Source organism: Lutra lutra, chromosome 14, assembly GCF_902655055.1.
Source record: "Lutra lutra chromosome 14, mLutLut1.2, whole genome shotgun sequence".
Lineage (NCBI taxonomy): Eukaryota > Metazoa > Chordata > Mammalia > Carnivora > Mustelidae > Lutra > Lutra lutra.
This window is the reverse complement of record NC_062291.1, coordinates 56,529,887-56,550,525: the sequence shown is the minus strand read 5'-3', so window position 1 is coordinate 56,550,525 and position 20,639 is coordinate 56,529,887. Positions and strand designations below refer to the sequence as shown.

Sequence of the window (20,639 nt, the reverse complement as noted above, 5' to 3'; positions counted from 1 at the left end):
GTGCGAGGCCAGGTCTAAGGAGGAAGGCGCGCACTAAAAGCCGCTAGAAAGAACTGTAACAACGCCGATTTCTATTGGCTGAGGAGCTCTTGGCCATTGCCTTGAGCCAATAAGCAGATGCATGCGGATGACGTCAGACGAGATGCGACTCCTCCCTCCCACCCTCTAGCGACGCGCCTGGCGACCGCAGAAACCCACTTTGAACTCTTGGGGAGCGGGAGGGGTCTTGACTTCCCCGTGTGCGTCTCGCCCCATGTGCACGTCGCAGCTCGCACTACTGCAGGTGTTGTTCCTGCTGGTCCCCGAGGGCGTCTGGTCTCAGCCCTCATCCTCCCCGTCTGGGGCTGTGCCCACCCCATCGGACGTGGGGCTGGGGTCGCCAGGCGGGACCCTTCAGTCCTTCTCGGAGGGCTCTGAAACTCCCTGGCCAGTGCCTGGGATCTCTACGGTGGGCCCTACGGTAGTGACCCCCTCTGCACCTGGGAATGGGACCGTAGACCTCTTCCCAGGTGAGAGGAGGAGATGTGGGAATGGAAACCACTGACTTCGATCTGAAATTCTGGGAACAAAGTGAAATGCCGCAAAGTGGGGAGTGGGGCCATTGGAAGAGGGGAATTCGCGCTTGGAAGTTTGGGAATCCTCATCCCGTTCGCTCTGCTTTATCTTCATAGTCTTACCGATCTGTGTCTGTGACCTGACTCCTGGTACCTGCGACATAAATTGCTGCTGCGACAAGGACTGCTATCTACTCCATCCCAGGACAGTTTTCTCCTTCTGCCTTCCAGGCAGCGTGAGGTGAGCTGCCGTGTGCCGGGTGAATCCTAGAAAAACTGGGACCCCAGTATAGGTCATATTTGGAAGTAGGAAGAGTTATCTTTCCTGCCTTCAGCCCCCACTTGCATTTCTTTTCTATTCTTTTTTTAATTTTTAATTTTTTTTAATCCCACTTGCATTTCTATAAGTGGGATCATGTTGGTTTTTTCCCCAGGAGTGAAGTTCCTCCTCGAATTCTCCAGCGTAGGGCAGTCCAATAGAATAGGACCTTTGTGTTGTCCTGTGGTTGCCCAAGGAGGCCTCTCTTAGGCATTGGCTGGCATCCATGCAGCACCTTTTCTGACCTAACCCTCGGCTTCTAAATGTATCTGTTCTTCATCCTATTTCCTCTCAGGTCTTCAAGTTGGGTGTGTGTGGACAACTCTTTAATCTTCAGGAGTAATTCCCCATTTCCTTCAAGAGTTTTCATGGATTCAAGTGGAATTAGGCAGTTTTGTGTCCATGTGAATGATTGTGAGTAGTTGACTATGCTTGTTACCTAGCATTTGTTGAAAATTTGGCTTTGTGTCTGGACCTTTGTTTTTAAACTTTTCTTTTGTTTTTTGAATTTCTATCATCTGCCCTCTTCCACCTCTCCACCTTCCCCTTCTCTCTTATTAGTGAATATTTGCAATTTCTTATGCCCTGTTGGCTGTGGATCAGAAAACCCATATAGAACTTTAATTCCAATCATCCCCGTTAGCCATAAGGAGATAACTGCAGGAACTTGAATAGATTTCTGTATTGTTATAAAGTACAGACTTATTACAGAATATACCTCTTTGGAGTGTCTGAAATTCTAAATGTAGAAATTATGAAGTGAAAGGGGAGAAACAATAAATTCATATACTTGAGAGATGGAAACATTATTGAGACTGGTCAGTTGAAGTTTAGAAGAAACAGGAGAGGACAAACTGAGTGTTATTTTCAACTTTGCCATGTTCTGACAGAAATAATACTATTTTGTTGTACTAGAGACTTATCTGGTATGGGGCAAATGTGAGCATTATTGAACCTCCTGTTTTCATCACAAATTGCTAATAACATTCCTGGTATCAGGGACTTGGAACTGCCTGGCATTTGTCGACCATATTCTTACCTTAGATCTTAATAATAAAGCAGTAGTTCTTTTAACAGAATATACATGCGGTAGAATTTGATAAAAATCAGAACTGTTATCTTTGAAAGTGGAATATTATTGATTGTGAGTCTTCTGGGGAAATTTCTATAACTGAATCTGGGTAGTAGGAATAGGAGTGTAGCAATTTGTAGAAATTCTTTTGTACACTTAAGAATAGTGCATTTACAGACTTTGCTATGTATTATGCTCCAATAAGAATACATTTTAGGGGCATCTGGGTGGTTCAGTGGGTTAAGCCTCTGCCTTCAGCTCAGGTCATGATCTCAGGGTCCCGGGATTGAGCACCACATTGGGCTCTCTGCTCCGCAGGGAGCCTGCTTCCCACCCCCCCCCCCCCGCCCCTGCCTGACTCTGTCTACTTGTCATCTCTTTCTCACTGTCAAAAAATAAATAAAATCTTTAAAAAAGAATAATTTTTAAAAGCAGTTACTTGGTGTGCCAGGTATTTCTAAATAAATATTTTACTTTTATCTAAACCCCTTTTCTTTTAAAAAACATTTTAGCAAAATTAAGCTATTTCCAGAAGCTTCAAAAGGTCAATGCAACCCGCTTTGAGGCCCTGGCTACAGAGTTTGGAGGCGGATCCTTCACTTCAACATTCCAAACCCAGTCACCACCACCTCATTACAGGGTGAGCCTGGGGATAGGGACGGGATTGTTTGGTGTGGTTTTTCCCTCATGGCTGACAGTTGACCAGGTATCCTTGAGGTACCCCCCCTGCAACGGGGTCAACTCTTTTAGAAGACAGTTTTATCCACATTCATAAGCCCTTGAGTTAATTTTTGTCTCTACTTTTTTTTTCTGGTGGAGTTCAGTCCAATCTTACTGTGAATGAATTTCTACTGTACTTTGTTCAGGCTGGGGACCCCATTTTGACTTACTTCCCCACGTGGTCTGTAATCAGCTTGCTGAGGCAGCCTGCGGGAGTTGGAGCTTGGGGGCTCTGTGCGGAGAACAATCCTGCAGGTGAGTCCAAAACAGAAGTGCCAACCTTTTTATTCCATTTAAAATAGGCTTTCTTAGAAATTGCTTTAAAAAAAAAAACTTTCTAAAAATTGCTTTTCATAAAAATAAAATAGGCTTTCTCTTTTATCACTCCCTTAATTCTTTGCATTCTAAGGTTTCCTGGAGAGTAAAAGTACAACCTGTGCTCGTTTCTTCAAGAACTTGACAAGTAGCTGCACCTTGGATCCAGCCCTCAATGCTGTCTCTTATTATAACTTCACAGTCTTAAAGGTGGTATTCCTTCCCTCCCTGCTGTCACTCTTGTGGACAAAGTCAGCATGCTTCCTGCTGTTGGGTTGTGGATAAAGCACTGAACTGAAAGTCAGAATGCCTAAGAACTACATAAAAAAACAGAGGGCCCAGAAACCCTACCCTCTGAAGAAAGATGAAAGAGTTGGGGAATATATGTCCAGAATAAGAGATTCTTCCCTTCTGGATAATGGGATTGGCTTGGGAGGGTGGCAGGGGATGACATTTCACTGTTTTACCAAAACCTCTTGCTTTTCTGTTCACTAGAGCTCTGCTCAGAGTAGGTATGTTGTAGCCCAACCCCTCCTCAGCTTTACTCATAGCATTTTGGTATAAAGAGTCAGGTAGAAGAGAAGAATCATTCTAATGTGTTGATTTTTCCTCCCCGCACGTGAAACCACAAGCTCCTGGATATTTTCTGTGAGGTGTATACATACTCACAGTTCTTGCTACTCTCTAATTCTAGGTTCCAAAAGGTATGACTGATCCGCAGAATTTGAAGGTATGATACTGTTTATCACTGGAAAGGAAGGAGACTGTTTGATCCCTTTGCATCTGAGTCCATTTCAGTCTAAAGTAATTGTGAAAGGAAATCTATGTGTGATATATCAGACTCTTAAGTGTGAATCTAAAACATTTTTTCCCATGTATGTTCAATATGATTAATAAGCATTACATGAAATACAAGTTCATAAAATGTTAGATAAGTTTGGGAAACATTGGATTAAGTAAAGTTAAATACTATATTTAGAGTGGACTTCTTGGAGTCTTTAATGTACTAAAGGACTTGGTACTCTCTAAGAGGGGAATACCGAATATAATATTTCTAAAATTTATTTGGGGGCACCTTGCTGGTTCAGTAGAGTTTGCAACTCTTGATTTTGGGCTTGTGAGTTCAAGCCCCACACTGGATGTAGAGACTACTTAAGGGAAATAAAAACTTTTTTAAAAACTCACAAAAATTTGTAAAATTTATTTGACTGTGGAACCTTTATTTTATACCTAGTGGAATTAATGTTATGAGAAATATGTTTTGAGAAGAGCTGACTTAAAATCATTTTTGATCTTAACTTGTAGGCTGGCAATGGAAGGAGAGGGGAAGGCTGTCAAAAATGAAAAATACTCATTTCAGCATGATATATAGCTAGAAGAGAAAATACTGCTTTGATTTCAGTTGATTTGCTTCTTTCCCTTGCTAGTTCCAGGTTCCTGTAACCCTTGTCTCAGAAGCTGATCCTCCTTTCTTGTCTGGAAACACTTGTCAGAATGTGGTTTCCCAGGTGAGGACACTGACGTCAGATTCTGGATTGATGTTTGTTGATCAACATTACCAGAGGTGCCTCATCTTCCATTAAGTACCAGACCAACCCCACATGAATGTTTGTGCATGGAACTTAACATGTCAAGAACTGAGCCCATCACCTTCCCCTTCCTACCATATTTCAGTTCCCATTGCTACCATCCTCCAGTATTTCATATACAAAAGATTATGATTACTTTTGACTCTTCTTTCTTTACCCATTTGCGGTTTATTATAGTTCTGTTGACAAAATCAGTATCATCTGAAAATTCTGAAATAGAAGAGTCAACTTCTTTTCCTCCTCTCTCCCTTTTGATCATCCTACAGAAGGAAGAATTATCTTAAGCGTCATTGTAAAGACTACTCAGAAATCAAAGGTTACCTTCAATTGCTTATGACTTCCATCTCTAGCTGTTATCTTCATTCATCCTCAGACATTGGGAGAGCCAAGTCAACTGGGCGTCCATTCCATGCTCCCTCTCTACTCATCTTCTCTGCACACAGTCAAAACTCATTTTTTCCCCTTTCAATCCTTACCATAAACTTCTCCCATGAACCCTTTCAAAGAGCTCTATCTAGTCTGTTTTTCATGTGTAGATATTATATGAAGTCTTTCTCTTCATGGCATTTGTGTTTGGTATTTTTAAGATTACTTGTTTAGTCTCCCTCATTCAGTTATTTCTTTTATTGAGATATAATTGACATATCATTAGTTTTAGGTGTAAAACATGATTTCATATATACATACATATACACACACAAAAATACACATATAGTGAAATGATTACCACGGTAAGTTTAGTTGATATTCATCACTACACAGTTATACGTTCTTCCTTGCAATGAGAACTTTTAAGACCAACTCTCTTAATGACTTTCAAATATACAATAAATTATTATTAACTATAGTCACTATGTTGTACCCTCATGCAGGTATAATAAAACTCTTAGAGACAGAAAATCTTCTGTATAATTGGCCCATTAAACAATTTATATTAATTGATTTCTACTTTTGTATTTCAGGTCATCTATGAGATAGAGACGAATGGGACTTTTGGAATCCAGAAAGTCTCTGTCAGTTTTGGACAAACCAACCTGACTGTCAAGCCAGGCACTTCCTTAGAGCAACACTTTATCATTCGCTTCAGGGTTAGAACCCTTCTTCTATGGGGGACTAAGGGGAGCAGAAATACTGAATTAGAAATTAGAAATTCAGTATTTCTGTGCTTCTGTGATGCATGAAGAATAGATTAAGAATATGAAGGCCTAGGGTTCCACAGCCAGCCTAAAAAAAAAAAAAGGCCTACAATCTGTCAGTTGAGGCTTCAGCATTTAGTATTTCATAATTTAACTACAAACGATATTTAACAACATTTATTCAGTAACATTTTCTCAGATTATCTGGCCCCCCCAATGAAACAGTATTTTAGTCTTAAATCCAAACTCCATTTTTAGAAAAAAAGAGTCACTTTGAATCATTAACTCAGCCAACCTCCCACAGAAATTCTTTAATTACCTTTTCTCATATTTTTGCGCGTTCAGCAGGTTTTTGTTTCACACTTTTACTCTTTATATTTCTGCATTATTTGAGTTTATATACTTACAACAAATTTTTGCTTATGTATATTTAGGAACATGACCAAATATAATGTGACAGCAGTCAGCATTTTATTCATTTCCCACTTAATCTAACTTTCCAATCCTGGTAACTATCTTTTGACTTTCTTCTGCTTCTTCTTTTTGAACCTAGCAGACTCTTGTTTCTTCTTCACTCTGCCCTCAAGTGATCAACCAAGTCCCGTGTCTCTTAGTTTATCTCTGGAACATCTGTAGTTAATTAAAAGATACTTCTAAATTATGTTTAAATTCTTCTCATTTTAGCCAGGCTGAACATAGCCCTCAATTGACAGGAATTTTTGAGAAACAGGGTTGGTCGATCCTTGGTTGTAATCCTTAGAAGAATTTTAAGATCACTTAGGACCTATTTTAGTGAATAAAAAGTAAAACACGGAAGTTTTGCAAGAAACTTCTGCAAAACGCTCCACTGTGGAAGGGAGCCAGATTGTTCAGTGCAGCGGCCTTACTGCTTTGTGATAAAGAAGGGTATGAAGCCATCGCTTCTCGGCCTTTTGGCTAAGATCAAGTGAAGAAGGGTATGAAGCCAGGCAGTGGAAGATGTGAGAGCATGCTTTCCTCGGTAAGTGACTTTCCCTCTTTCCGCAGGCTTTTCAACAGAGCATAGCTACTTCTTTTACTCGTCCTAGAAGTGGAAATCCTGGCTATCTTGTTGGGAAGCCACTTTTGGCCATAACTGGTGATTTAAGTCACCCTGTATCCTTTTTTGGAGCTGGGTAGCCTGTTGCAGCCTGATGAGAAAAACTGTGGCTGCTCATCTTCTGGGTATCCCAATTCTGAGGTCCCCTGATTTTTTAGGTATTCAGGACTTTCTTTACTGAGCCATTAATACATTATGTTCTCAAAGTTCTTGCCACCAAAGGCTTTAAAATGTGTTAAACTAGCTGAAGGTAAGGATCATGACTCACTTCCTGTTTGTTTTAATGAAATAGTTTTATACTGTTATGTGGTTAGCCATTTTGGGGTAAATAGTTCTTGTCTCTGTGTGTTTTTCAATTACTAGATTAAAAAACAAATTTGTGACTTGAACAGTGTCATGACATTGGTAAAATACAGTGTTAAGGACACAATAAGAGTGTGAATTTTCCAATCTGCCGCCTTTTTATTCTGTTACACTATCCTTGACCATCGCTTTCTGCCTCAGATGACCCTCTTACAGAGTCAGGGTGATGGAATTTGCTCTGTTAAGAGACATGAAGTACAATTTGGAGTGAATGCAGTATCTGGATGCAAGCTCAGGTCACTCTGCTTCTGCATCACTTTCCACAATTTTGTCTCTGTAGAGAATATGTTGATAGGACAACTTTTATATTTTGGTTGACAATGCTAGTTAGAGTTTATAATCTAAATAATGTTAACATTGCTAAAAAGTTTTCTGACAGTCTTCTATATCTAATAATAAGGATTATTTCCTCTCATTTACTTTATAGTATCATTTTTAATGTTTGGATTAATATGTTAACATTGAACTGCAGCCTCCGCGGTGTTTCATTTCAGGCTGAAAAAGGTGGCTTGCAGCCACTTACAGCAGGAAACTTATGAGGCTCTTCATGGAAAGACCAGCCCAGAACTCGTTGCCATCTTTGGTAATGCTGACCCGGCCCGGAAGAGTGAGTGGACGAGGATTCTCAGCAGCAACTGCAGTGTTTCGGTGAGGAGACAAATAACACATTCTCACAAAAATTTATTTTCCTCTTTTGTGTGTAAATTATGGATATCAAAATTAAAACCAGTCCTGTTTCTATAGATGATGGGACTCTCCTAGAAGGAAATGTCTTCCTTAACCTTTCACTGCTTCTGTGTCCAAATCCTTGGCTTCACTCAAGTGGTGTGCTCAAGGCCAGTGCTTCCATCATGCCTGGCACATAGATGACTCTCAGCCACTATTATTCAGTTTTTAATCAATGAATGTCCCTCCATGACATCATATGCTGTTCTACTTGCACACCTTTTTATATGCCATTTCTCTGCCTGAATTTCCTTTACCACCACCACTCCTTCCAGTCACATACTACTCATCCCCGTCCCATGAAGCCATCCTTAACCAGAAGTGGCAGTTTGTCTTGGCGTTCCACAGCACTGACTATGTACCACTAATAGAACACTTCTCATAACCAGTGTACATGAGCTCACCTTTTATTAATCTCTTTGTTAGTCATTCCCATTTTAGAATATTAATTTTTTAAGATCTAATAGGATGATCTGTTGTGAACTTTTGTGTTCTTTCTCTAAGACATATTACCTTCTCTGTTATATATAAAATGTTTAAAAAACAGTAGCTACTTAATGCATGGTAACTGATTATAGGCAACCATCAGCAATTCAAGCAGATGCTTCTTTACCCTTCTACAGGTTATGCATTGCACTTCCTGCTGTGTCATACCAGTTTCCCTGGAGATCCAGGTATTGTGGGCATATATAGGCCTCCAGTCCAACCCACAAGCTCATGTGTCAGGAGCCCGGTTCCTATACCGGTGCCAATCCGTAAAGGTAAGTCATGGCTCATAAAGGACCACTAAGCCTTGCAATGCCTAGGTTGTCTTACAAGCTATATGATAAGCCGATCACTTCTTTTTTTAAGATTTTATTTATTCATTTGACAGAGAGAGATCACAAGTAGGCGGAGAGGCAGGCAGAGAGAGAGGAGGAAGCAGGCTCCCTGCCAAGCAGAGAGCCCGATGCAGGACTCGATCCCAGGACCCTGGGATCATGACCTGAGCCAAAAGCAGAGGCTTAACCCACTGAGCCACCCAGGCGCCCTAAGCAGATCACTTTTTGACAATGAGAGCCAATTTATGCTACCAGCCAACATTTGGTTTGAATGAGCTGACACAACTTCTAAGTCAGTCCCTCTGGCCGGTTATTGAAATTAGCATGTTGTCATGATAAAAACAATCTGTATCCTTTTCCCCAGTTTCTTTTCTCTTTTAATTTCCTGAACCCAGACCGTAATATAGGTTAATGTCTTTTCAATTATCATACCAGTGTTACTATACCAGTTGATTTAACTACAGAAAACATTCCCCATAACTGTGCATTCAATATGACAGTCACATACTTATCAGAGTCTCTGAGCTTAAAGCTTAATTGCTTAAAGCTTTTGCTGGGGCTAGCTGGTAGTCATCAATTCTTGATTGGTTGCACTCCATTAAGACAGATAATTTTACTACATAGTAAACATATATCTGCTGTTTATGATGTGTGTTAAGACACCTTTAACACATCTGCCTTGATTTTAGTATCTAATCCTTAGCTTTAGAATTGCAAAAACAAAAATGATTAAGTCCCAGTGAACTGATTCACATATAAATTGCATGCCAGTTTATTAACTTCTAATGAAAACTAAAACTAATTGAAATTATTACCTATATGTCGTTGCATTTATATCCCAGAAAAGAAATAAACTTGAGACTACATGTAGGCCAAAAATAAAATATCTTTAGCTCCTTCTTATAACAGGGTTGAGTACCTTAGTGCTCTTTGCCTACAGATAGGGTTGAAACTCGAGTTACCCGAAATTATTAGTGAGAGCACTCCATTTTTTCTCTGTATTGGTTTACTGAATAAAATAGCAGTATTTCTATAAGACTCTTTGAGTCTGTTACAAATCCTACACTGAATAAATTGTTTTGTTTTTCTAAACTGTATCTTTATTTGCAAGCACCCAGGTAGTTTGGGAAGATACTCACAAGAGTATTCTTCTTTCTCTGAATCTCTGGTTCTCCTAGGCATGGAAGCGACCCAGTGCCTCTCTCTTATGTAGATATTTTAATCACTATTTTATTCTAGTACTTAGGAGAGGTTAGCTTTTTGGGTTAGTTTTCCCCCTCTACAAAATCACACTTTATAGTCGTTCACATCTAACTGGCATAAGTGGTTGACAATTGAGAATTTCAGCTGTGTTTCATTCATGCATAACTGAAGACAGAATCTATTCCAATCATGGACCAAAAATTACCGTGTTGAACGTATGGAGAAGTGGTGTGGGATATACAAAGTCATATGCCTTTACTTATGGCGATTTAAAGGATGTGCAGAGGTCATGTTGACTATACAAAAATTGTCACTTTAAGGGCTGACTTGAGAAACTCACCCTCATGAAAGTTGCCATGCCCCTATAAACATAAAAGAAGTTGTGAAACAATAGTGTCATATCAGAAAAGTTAAGTAAATATAAATATTTATTTCTATAATAAAGAGATGATTTTATCATCTGTATTGAAAGACTTTATTACTTCTTCAGTCATGAGTGGATATTTTCTCCTGAAGTCCTATAAACATACTCACTTTCTCTTAATGCATTTATATTCTGATTATTTGTCCTCTACTTCAAATCCGTATCCACACAGGCTTGTCTCTCAGGATTTCCCTATGAAATTTTTTTCGTAGAATAGCAAGAGACTATTCAGAGAAAGCTAGTGTACATGTTCCCAAAGCTTCTGAAGTAAAAAGAAGAGTTAAACTTTCAGAAGATCTATGTCCTGTGATTTTCTCCCTACCCACTGGCCATGTGGTTGGTAGCAGTCTCATGTAGGCTGTGTCAGTCAGCTTCTGTATCTGAGTGAGGGCATGAAAGTAAAGCTGGGGGCGCCTGGGTGGCTCAGTGGGTTAAGGCCTCTGCCTTCGGCTCAGGTCATGATCCCAGGGTCCTGGGATCGAGCCCCACATCGGGCTCTCTGCTCAGCGGGGACCCTGCTTCCTCCTCTCTCTCTGCCTGTCTCTTTGCCTACTTGTGATCTCTGTCTGTCAAATAAATAAATAAAATCTTTAAAAGAAAAAAAAGTAAAGCTGGGTGGCACACTGTAGGCTGTGGGCTAGAGTTAGACTATACACTTGTTTCGTTTTACCCACAGTGTTTTGTTTTGTTTGAATTTGTGCCACGTTGAAAAATCAGGAAATTTCATGTTGACATCCAGATTTCTGACTTCTCTTGAAAATCTAGCAATAGCAATCCTACGCTCCTGCCTGGCATAAAATCTCTTGTCACTGAATGGTTGTTTCCACTTTTAAATAGAGGGCCCCTTGCACACAACCTATACCTACCCATCCTTAGCCATCCCACTCTCTCATTCGGGTTCTCTACTTAGAACAGTAAGCATTTGTGTTTATGACCCTTGGAATGAAGCTGCTAGATGGTTAGTTAAATTTTGAATCAAACTGTCTGAATGACTTCATTGTACAGATGTTGCTTTAGAAACACTTTAAATTCCTCTCACTATAAAAAGTGAAGTAGCAAAATTTTTGGAAGTCCCCTAGTTAAAAACAAACTACTAAGCAAGGAAGAATTTAAGCAAAACACTTCCCTGTCTTCTTGTATGATAATAATATCTAAACATTTATTGTCATTTACTTTGTGATAATTACTGGTAGTGTTTTTTACAAATTTCTTTTTTTTTTTTTTAATATTTTATTTATTTATTTGAGAGAGAGTCAGTGAGATAGAGCATGAGCAAGGAGAAGCAGACTCCCCAAGGAGCTGAGAGCCCCATGTGGGACTCGATCCCGGGACTCCAGGATCATGACCTGAGCTGAAGGCAGTCGCTTAACCAACTGAGCCACCCAGGTGCCCACTAATTTCTTTTAATAAATGTTGCATCCTCATAACAAACCCATGAATTAAATAGGGTTTACCTACATGGTACTTTGCTGCTTATAATTTTGTACTAATTGAGCATTTAAAGGGACCTTTAAGTTTGGGAATTAATAAAATACAATATGTATGCTATCTGAATAGAAACTTTCTTAAATTTAAAAATAAAATTATCTCTAGAAAGAAACAATTACTTTTGCAGAATATTCTGGATCAGTCAAAACCAAAACAATAGAGGGGCCTTGTGGCTCATCCATTAAGCATCTGCCTTCGGCTCAGGTCATGATCCCAGGGTCCTGGGATCGAGCCCCGCATCAGGCTCCCTGCTTGGCGGGAAGCCTGCTTCTCTGTCTCCCACTCCCCCTGCTTGTGTTCTCTCTCTCACTGTGTCTCTCTCTGTCAAAAAAATAAATAAAATGTTTAAAACACACAGACACACACACACACACAAAACAATAAGTGAGTGACAAGAACAATGTAGCGTCACAGGATCAAGGCTCTGAACCTTTATAGAATTATAATATTCATTTCATCTTTTCTTTTTAAAGATTTTATTTATTTATTTGATAAAGAGAGAGAGATCACAAGTAGGCAGAGAGTCCAGCAGAGAGAAGGGGAAGCAGGCTCCCTGCCAAGCAGAGAGCCCGATGTGGGGCTGGATCCCAAGACCCTGAGATCATGTCCTGAGCCGAAGGCAGAGGCTTAACCCACTGAGCCACCCAGGCGCCCCTATTCACTTCATCTTTATCTTTAAATGGATTATCAAGCTTTTTAGATTATCTTGGATACGTATCTTTTACAGTTTAGGGAGCATGGGTGTTGAGTCAGTCAGACCTAGGTCTAAATCAAGTTATTTTATTTCTCTAAATCTAAGTTTTCTCATCTATAAAATGGAGATTAATAATAATTCTTCATTGAATTGTAAATATTAATTGAGAGCATAAAAGTAAAATAGTACATTTCCTGGCACATAGTGAATACTCAATAAATATTGCTCATCATAACATTGTTATTATTTTTATCACCATAACTTTTTTTTTTTTTAAAGATTTTATTTATTTATCTGACAGAGAGAAATCACAAGTAAGCAGAGAGGCAGGCAGAGAGAGAGGAGGAAGCAGGCTCCCTGCTAAGCAGAAAGCCCGATGTGGGGCTCGAACCCAGGACCTGGGATCATGACCTGAGCCGAAGGCAGCGGCTTAACCCACTGAGCCACCCAGGCGCCCCTCACCATAACTTTTTTTGTTCCAAATTTCCATAGAAGTAGCATATTAAGAAGGTTTAAAGCAAAAAAAACCAAAGAGATAAGCAGGCATTAGAGCAGTATTTTTCAATTTTTGTTGGCTGTCACCTATGGTAAGAAATGTATTTTACAACATAGCCCACGTTATAGCACACACATGTATAAAGCTGAAACAAAAATTTTAGGAAACAATATTTTATGCAATATACTGTGTGATATTGTCTATTCTGTTGTTGATTCTGTTTTTTGTTTAATGCTAGACACTAATGGGTCACAATTTGCAATTTGAAAAACACTTTTAGAAAGTACATCTCTGACTACATTTTTTTTTTTTTTTTTAAGATTTTATTTATTTATTTGACAGAGACAAGTAGACAGAGAGGCAGGCAGAGAGGGGGGCGGGAAGCAGGCTCCCCACTGAGCAGGGAGCCTGATGCGGGGCTTGATCCCAGGACCCCGAGATCACGACCTGAGCTGAAGGCAGAGGCTTTTTAACCCCCTGAGCCACCCAGGTGCCCCTCTGACTACATTTTAAAGCTAATGTGAATTCTCTAATTTTGCTTATACATAACTTTTAAAATGCAGTAGAAAAACTTGTGTCTTCAGAATTTATGAATAACACACTGAACTTAGAAAACCTTGTTCTTCCGGGGCGCCTGGGTGGCTCAGTGGGTTAAGCCGCTGCCTTCGGCTCAGGTCATGATCCCAGGTCCTGGGTTCGAGCCCCACATTGGGCTTTCTGCTCAGCAGGGAGCCTGCTTCCTCCTCTCTCTCTGCCTGCCTCTCTGCTTACTTGTGATTTCCCTCTGTCAAATAAATAAATAAAATCTTTAAAAAAAAAAAAAGAAAAAGAAAACCTTGTTCTTCCTGTGGTACTAAAATACAAATTCTAAAATGGGCCAGTAACATTCAGTATTATCCAGTGACCTGGCAAATGCATTCAAGTTCCTTTTAATTATGGACTGTCTGCTAGACTGTATTGGTTCCAAACCTCCACACAGTTATGGAGGCAATATTTTAATATATGGGGGGAAAAAGGCATTTCATTTGAAATATTAATTTATAAATAAATATATGAAGGAAGGAAGCACAACCTTTAGGGATCCTAATTACAGTGTTGAGAGAATAAGGGGGTCAAACTGAACTGTAACTGCTGGCTATTAAATAGCTATGGTATGCTTTCTTCCTTGTGTTTTATTATCTCTTGCTACTTTGTATTGGTGCCCTATCTCCAAAAATACCTCTACTCCTTTATCCAAAAAAAAAAAATCTTTATTGAGTGCCTATTTGTGCCAAGTGCTATGGTGGATGCTGTAGATATGATGCATGGAAAACAAGATAGACATCATCCCTGTCCTCATGGAAAGCAAAATGCTTTATTTCTGAAATTAATAATTACCTCATATTTTATTTCTTTAGTTTTCTTTGAGCTAAAAGCTAAGACATCTCACACTCTCCAACATCTCTAAAATCTCTCTCAATGCAGTTTTCTAAACAGTTGAACTTGGCATGAGATATTAACAGTTCTACTTTTTCCTCTGTATTTTCTTCATAGCGACCTCCATTACTCGATGTAGTATAAACTACTTCCTGACCACCTGTTGTTATGGAACTTTCCCATCATCCTAGGAATTCCTCTTGTTTCTTGTGTTAGAGTTACTGTTTGCTAGACACTGCTTTCTCCTTCTTGGTTGGCTCTCTTGTTTTGATGGAGCTCAAAATCTAATAACCTCTTCGAAAAGAAAGCACACATAAAGTACATTTTTATTTTAGTTTACCTAAGAATAACTTTATTCAAGCATCTATCATCTTTATTATCATTTAAATTATGATTGATCATTTATCCAGGCATTCTAGATTGAATTCTAGATTGGAAATGTTTTCTGCTCACAATTTGAAGGCTTTCTTCCATTGTCTTCTAGTTCTCAGTGCTGTTCAGAAGCTATTTTAAGATCTGAAGCTTCTACAATATTATGCCTTGGGTAGGTTTTGTTTTGTTTTGTTTTGTTTTTCATTATGCCAAACAATTTTGGATATTTCTTATTCTGAAAACTGAGAATTTTCAGTTATCATTTAATAATCACACACGCAATTTTCTCTGTTCTTTTTGTAACTCCTGTTAATCTGTTACAGGGTCACCAGATTGGTTCTCTAATTTTTTTTCTTTTCTTTTATATTGTCTATCTCTCTCTTTAGCTCTTTGTTCTTTCTAGAAAAGTTCCTCACCTGTCTTTAACCTTTTTACTGACTTTTTTTTCTGACTATCCATTTTTAAAATCTAAGAGCTCTTATTTTTTCTTTCATTTCATACTATCCTTTTTTATGTATATTTAAATATCTGGGGTACCTGGCTGGCTCAGTCAGAAGAGCTCATGACTCTTGATCTCAGGGTCATGAGTTCAAGTCCCACCTTGGGTGTAGAGATTACTTAAATAAAACTTAAAAAAAAAAAATAAAGATCTTAAGTTTTGATCTTTATCTTTCCTTGTCTGTTTGTTCTGATATTTTTCTGTTTTATTTATTCTGTTCACTTGGTTCAGTTTTTCCTCTTTAATGTGAGAAGCTTCCCCACACATCTGGCAGTCCCTAGCTGTCTGTCCAACCTAAGAGTAAGCAGTTAAAGCTAACTGAAAGCTCTGTGCTCATGAATGAGACTTGCTGACTGGTGGCCTTCACAGTAGGACAGTTAGGTACAGTTGCTTTTGGGGTTATGGAACTGTCAAATGTCAGTCTTTTTGTCTTGTTGCTGAAACTGATCATTTTCTCCAGAAAAGACCCTCCTGATTACTGACTGACAGGTAGGGATATAAGACCATCTGTCAGCATTTTGGAGCTAAATGAGGGAAAGGATTTCATTATACAGAAAAATTTTCCTATTTTTAGTTCCATACGTCACTCTGTCCTCCTTTATGCCCAATGTCCCTAAATCCAGAATTTCTCTTATTTAAATTATCCAATCTCTTATTGAGGTGGGGAAGGGGTGGTTGCCTGATCACACTGAGGGGGTATAATTCAGTAACCACTTTCTGTCCCTACCTCATGCCTGCCATCATGTTATATTCTGTCCCCCCATTTTCTTTCGTTAATCTCAGCCAGTCTTCCATTCCTGGCTGGAGTCAGGGTTGCCTTTTCAGCTTTAGCCTAAGCTGGCTGTCCTGGAATGCATGTGGTTCTATCAGTGCCCCAAAAGTTACATTACTTCTATGCCAAGTCCCTCAGAAACTACACTGTTTTAAAAAAAAAATTCCAAAGAGTTAATATGACATGTAAGATCATCACAGCATTGGCCCCATACCCATTTTTTTAAGTACCTAGAAGGGTTATTCCAGACAAAGTTGTGTTCCCAGAGCCTAGTTTTATTGTTGCCAAAGGCCACAGCAGATAATATGTAGCATCAGGGTAGACAAAGGTGAGTGGAGGAAATAATCATTTCTGGTTCAACAAGATAGTTATTTACGGTCAAATTATAATCGGAATTCCGTCTGATTGGTAAGCACAGAGAACAAAAGGAATTCATTTTACATAAACTTGTTTCAGTCATCAGGCTACAACTGTATCTACCAAAAGCTATGTGTAGTATTAGATCAGATACTTGAGGGGCGCCTGGGTGGCTCAGTTGTTACTAGTCTGCCTTCGGTTCAGGTCATGATTCTGGGTCCTGGGATCAAGCCCCGCATTGGGCTCCCTGCTCGGCGGGAAGCCTGCTTCTCCCTCTCCTGCTCCCCCTGCTTGTGTTCCCTCCCTCGCTGTGTCTCTCTCTGCCAATAAATAAATAAAGTCTTGGAGGAAAGAAAAAAGATACTTGAGTCAGCTTGCTGAGGTCCCTTCTTCCTGGAGCATCTGTTTCATTTGACTTGAATTGGGCGGTTGAGAGGATCCTTTCTAACCCTAAGATTCTGTCAATCTGATGGGCTTTTTATCGACATTACGGGTTCTTTGTTTTTCCCATGAAGTTTCACATTTTCTGCAATTGAAGTGGACTAGAAATGCCACTAGTATGTGCACATGTGTACTGCTTCAGAGCCTGGAGCCTTCTGGGACTTGATAAGGTAAAGCTGCTAAGCACATAACAGCAGCAGTTTTCCCATCTGGCTTCTTTGATATCAGCCAGCTCCCCATTTGAGGGAAGCTAGAGTCAGTTTTTCAGTCTTTAGATAGGTGTAACTGTTCACAGTTCTAGTGTCGTGGAGTGCTGCTACAAAATTCATTTCCTGTGTATCATAGAGTGAGAACTACATAGTACCAATGTGAGAAAAAGGCATATCCTGCTTAGAGCAATTTGGTTTTGGTCTTTTTTCAGGGAAAGTAATAGTAACAATCAAGTTAGAGAGCTATATGAATGGGTTCCAAGCACTGACCTGTCATGGACTTTCTTCCTGCAGGATTCCCAGCAAATAATAGATGTACCTTTGACAACTGTTGTGACCTTTGTGGACATTACCCAGAAGCCAGAGCCTCCAAGGGGCCAACCTAGAATAGACTGGAAACTGCCATTCGACTTCTTTTTTCCCTTCAAAGTGGCATTCAGCAGAGGAGTAGACTCTCAGAAAGGCTCAGCCTCTCCGATCCTTATCCTATGTCTCTTAGTACTTGGAGTTCTCAAGCTAGAAACCAGGTGAAACAAAAAGAACCAGCTATTAATTTTCCCTATGGGAAGTTCGGAGACAGCCTACTTAATCTTGGCTAAATAGGTCCATACCTGCTCGTGACCAGAGGAGAGTGTATAAGATAACAGAGGACCTAACTGAAGGAATGTTTGTATGTGAAAGAAGGGATTTCCGAAAAGCAACAAAAATACCTTATTTGTCATAGTTCTCTGCTTAGGACTGTGCAGACCACAAAGTACACATTAGGTTCTCTACTTCTCAAGCTAGGAAGAACACAAAGAGCCCTGCCTCCAGCCCTTCAGCTTGTGTTTGCCTCACTAAAGTTTTGCAAGATCTTCATCCATCTGCTCACAGGCACGCTGAGGCCCAGCATTGGAAGGAACGTGCTCCTGCTGTCCCCTGGATGAACTTGGGAATAGATGCCCTCTGGACTTGAGAGGAGCTGAAAACTGCTGGCTAAGGATTTCATCTCGCCTCTCCCCATTCCCTTGGGCCACACTCTGTCCGGGCATGAGTGAGGAGAGCAACTCTTTCTAGTCAGTTTCCAAAATGACTGTGGAATCCCAGACCCCAATTTTTTACTAGCAAATGATCCTACCGCTCATTTCTGTATTTTTCTTCCATTGTGGTGAGGAGAAACAAAACTGAGAGCTTTGTTGTACTAATTCCAGCAGCACACAGAAGCTGACATGTGATCACCTCATGATTATCTATGTGCAGGAGGTTTTAAAAAGTGGGGAAAAACTTTCATACATCGCACAGTGGCATTCAAATAGAAGTACTTGGGCTCTTTTCCTGGGAGTGGAGCTAAACATAGCATGATAAGTAAGATTGGTTGGGAGCGTGGAAAGGTGAAGGTGATGCCAGGAGCCAGAGGGTTGGGAACCTAAAGTAACTGTAGTAGAAACACTGAATGGGCAAAAGAGACACTAAGATATGGGGTAAGTAACATGAGAGCTCATTATATGGGGACTTGAAATCCAGGCAGAGAGAACTGGGAGATAGTCTTTTTTTCCCCCACAACATATTAATCTGAATCTAGAATTGCCTTTTAATAAAACATATACTTAGTTATAATAAATCCTACTTCATGAGCAGAAAATGCTAATTGTAGAAGGCATCTCTGATGGGTTTATCATTTTGCCCACTCCAAGTACCCTAAAAGTAACCTGCCTCCCTGGAGGGAAGTGGCAAGGTTCTCATAGCAGTTATTACCAAACCAGGAGGAAGTGCTTCTGTACAAGGGACATTCTGCACAGGGGAGGTCGGGACCTGGGAAGCTGATTGTATGGTTCCCAGTAGAGTCCGTTATGAAGATGTTAATGTGAATTCATCAGCCCTACCTCTAAAGAGGCCTGTACCAAAACAGACCACAAGCTACTGGAGTATTCAGGGTCTCCAGTTTGGGCTTCTTAAAAGGGAATAAGCTTATGTGACAACCCTATATTTTGGGGTAAGAGACATCTAGTTTACTCCCAACAGCCTACAAGTCCTTCTTAGAATCTGATCCCTCTATTTCTTTATTCACATGCTTATTCCCATGCCCAGGTGCTATGAAACCATCCTATCTCTATTTATCTACCAAAAAAATTTAACTCACATACTGTGTAAGTCACCCTTTTAAAAATACAAATCAGTGGTTTTTAGTATATTCAGATTTATATAACTGTCACCGCTAATTCCAGAATATTTTCATCACCCTAAAAACAAAGCCCACACTGACTAGCAGTCATTTCTCATTTCCCCTTTTCCCTGGGTTCCTAGCAGTCACTAATCTGTTTTCTCTGTATGTAGATTTGCCTGTTCTGGACGTCTCATATAAATGGAATCATACAATATGTGACCTTTAGTGTCTGTGGCATATTTTCAGAGTACCTGTTGTAGCATAGATGAATAATATTCCAGTGTATGATTATACCACATTTTAGTTATTTATCAGTTGATGGACATTTGGGTTGTTCCTACTTTTTGAAGTTATGATTAATGCGGCTTTGAACATTCATGTACAAGTTTTTGTGTGGACTTAAGATTTTATTTATTTTGAGTATATACCTTGGAGTGGAATTTATGAGTAATATGGTAGCTCTGCGTTTCTCTTTTTGAAAAACTGCCAAAGTATTTTCCAAAGTGGAAATCCCACCAGCAATGTGTGAGTATTCCAATTTCTCCACATCTTTGTCAACACTTGTTATTGTCTGTCTTATTTTAGCCATCCTTGGGAGTGTGTAGTGGCATTTCATGTGCTCTACCATGCCTTTTTAAACTGTAATACATAGAGATCTTACACCAGAAATCAGCACATCTGTTCTTCCAAGACAGGAATACCTCAAGTGTTCTCTTCCTCTCTGCATCTCTGCTAATTTAGCTTGTAAACATAGTTTCCAGTTACAAGACTACTTAATATACCTTAGATAAGATTTTATGGTTCTCTCTAGTCACTCTCCTTGTAGTAGACCTTCAAGACTTTTTAAAAACCATCTATAGCACAATGCAGTCTTCTTAGTTCCCTTCCTTTATCTCTACAAGTTATCAGCTATTTGATTTACTGCACAAAAGGTCTGTATTGTAACCACGTATTCAATTTAAGGAATAAGTTTTATTTTAAAGGGATATGTACAGTTTGGATAGAATGAAATTGAAATTCCAGGCAAACATCGCCAGAGTGGAGAAACAAGTACTCTCAAAAACTTTCTGGGGAATTATAAACTGGTAGAAACTTGGAGAGAAGGGCAGATAACTATTTTATAATATGTATCAAAAGCCTTAAAGTTGTTGGTAAACTTTGACCCAACAATTCCACTTATTGGACATTTTTTAAGGAGGGAAAAATATCTAACAGTGGAGAATTACATATAATAATATCCATAGATTGCAGTGTTGTACAACCACTGAAAATTGAGTAGACTTACCTTCATTATAATATGATCTATCTTTAAATGAACAAAACTACAAAATGGAGCATATATTCTGTTATTTCATTTTTTTAACGAAAGCTATACATGTGTATTTAGGCAGACAAAAGTCTGGAAAGCTAGCATGTCAAAATGGGGATTTTT

General features: G+C 39.5%; 1 protein-coding gene across 2 annotated transcripts; it reads left to right on the top strand.

Moving 5' to 3' along the window:
* Nucleotides 1-138: 138 nt before the first annotated feature.
* TCTN3 (tectonic family member 3) lies at nt 139-18,685 on the top strand. 2 transcript variants are annotated; one of them, XM_047703003.1, is made up of 14 exons: nt 139-509; nt 672-795; nt 1,169-1,287; nt 2,458-2,585; nt 2,812-2,920; nt 3,075-3,190; nt 3,675-3,710; nt 4,408-4,488; nt 5,532-5,657; nt 6,732-6,839; nt 7,288-7,382; nt 7,641-7,794; nt 8,496-8,633; nt 14,899-14,959. In XM_047703003.1, exons 1-14 carry the CDS (start codon nt 254-256, stop codon nt 14,932-14,934), a joined length of 1,626 nt encoding a protein of 541 aa, XP_047558959.1. In that variant the 5' UTR covers nt 139-253; the 3' UTR covers nt 14,935-14,959. The 2 variants fall into 2 exon arrangements, with proteins under 2 accessions (XP_047558959.1, XP_047558958.1); XM_047703002.1 differs by lacking the exon at nt 14,899-14,959 and adding an exon at nt 17,359-18,685 and having other exon boundaries at nt 140-509.
* Nucleotides 18,686-20,639: the final 1,954 nt, after the last annotated feature.

Excerpts from the sequence above, each read along its gene's own strand:
- TCTN3 (XM_047703002.1), top strand. The coding sequence starts at position 254 with ATGTGCACGTCGCAGCTCGCACTACTGCAGGTGTTGTTCCTGCTGGTC. Across the intron at positions 510-671 it reads GACCGTAGACCTCTTCCCAG|TCTTACCGATCTGTGTCTGT; the intron begins GTGAGAGGAGGA and ends TTATCTTCATAG. Across the intron at positions 796-1,168 it reads TGCCTTCCAGGCAGCGTGAG|GTCTTCAAGTTGGGTGTGTG; the intron begins GTGAGCTGCCGT and ends ATTTCCTCTCAG.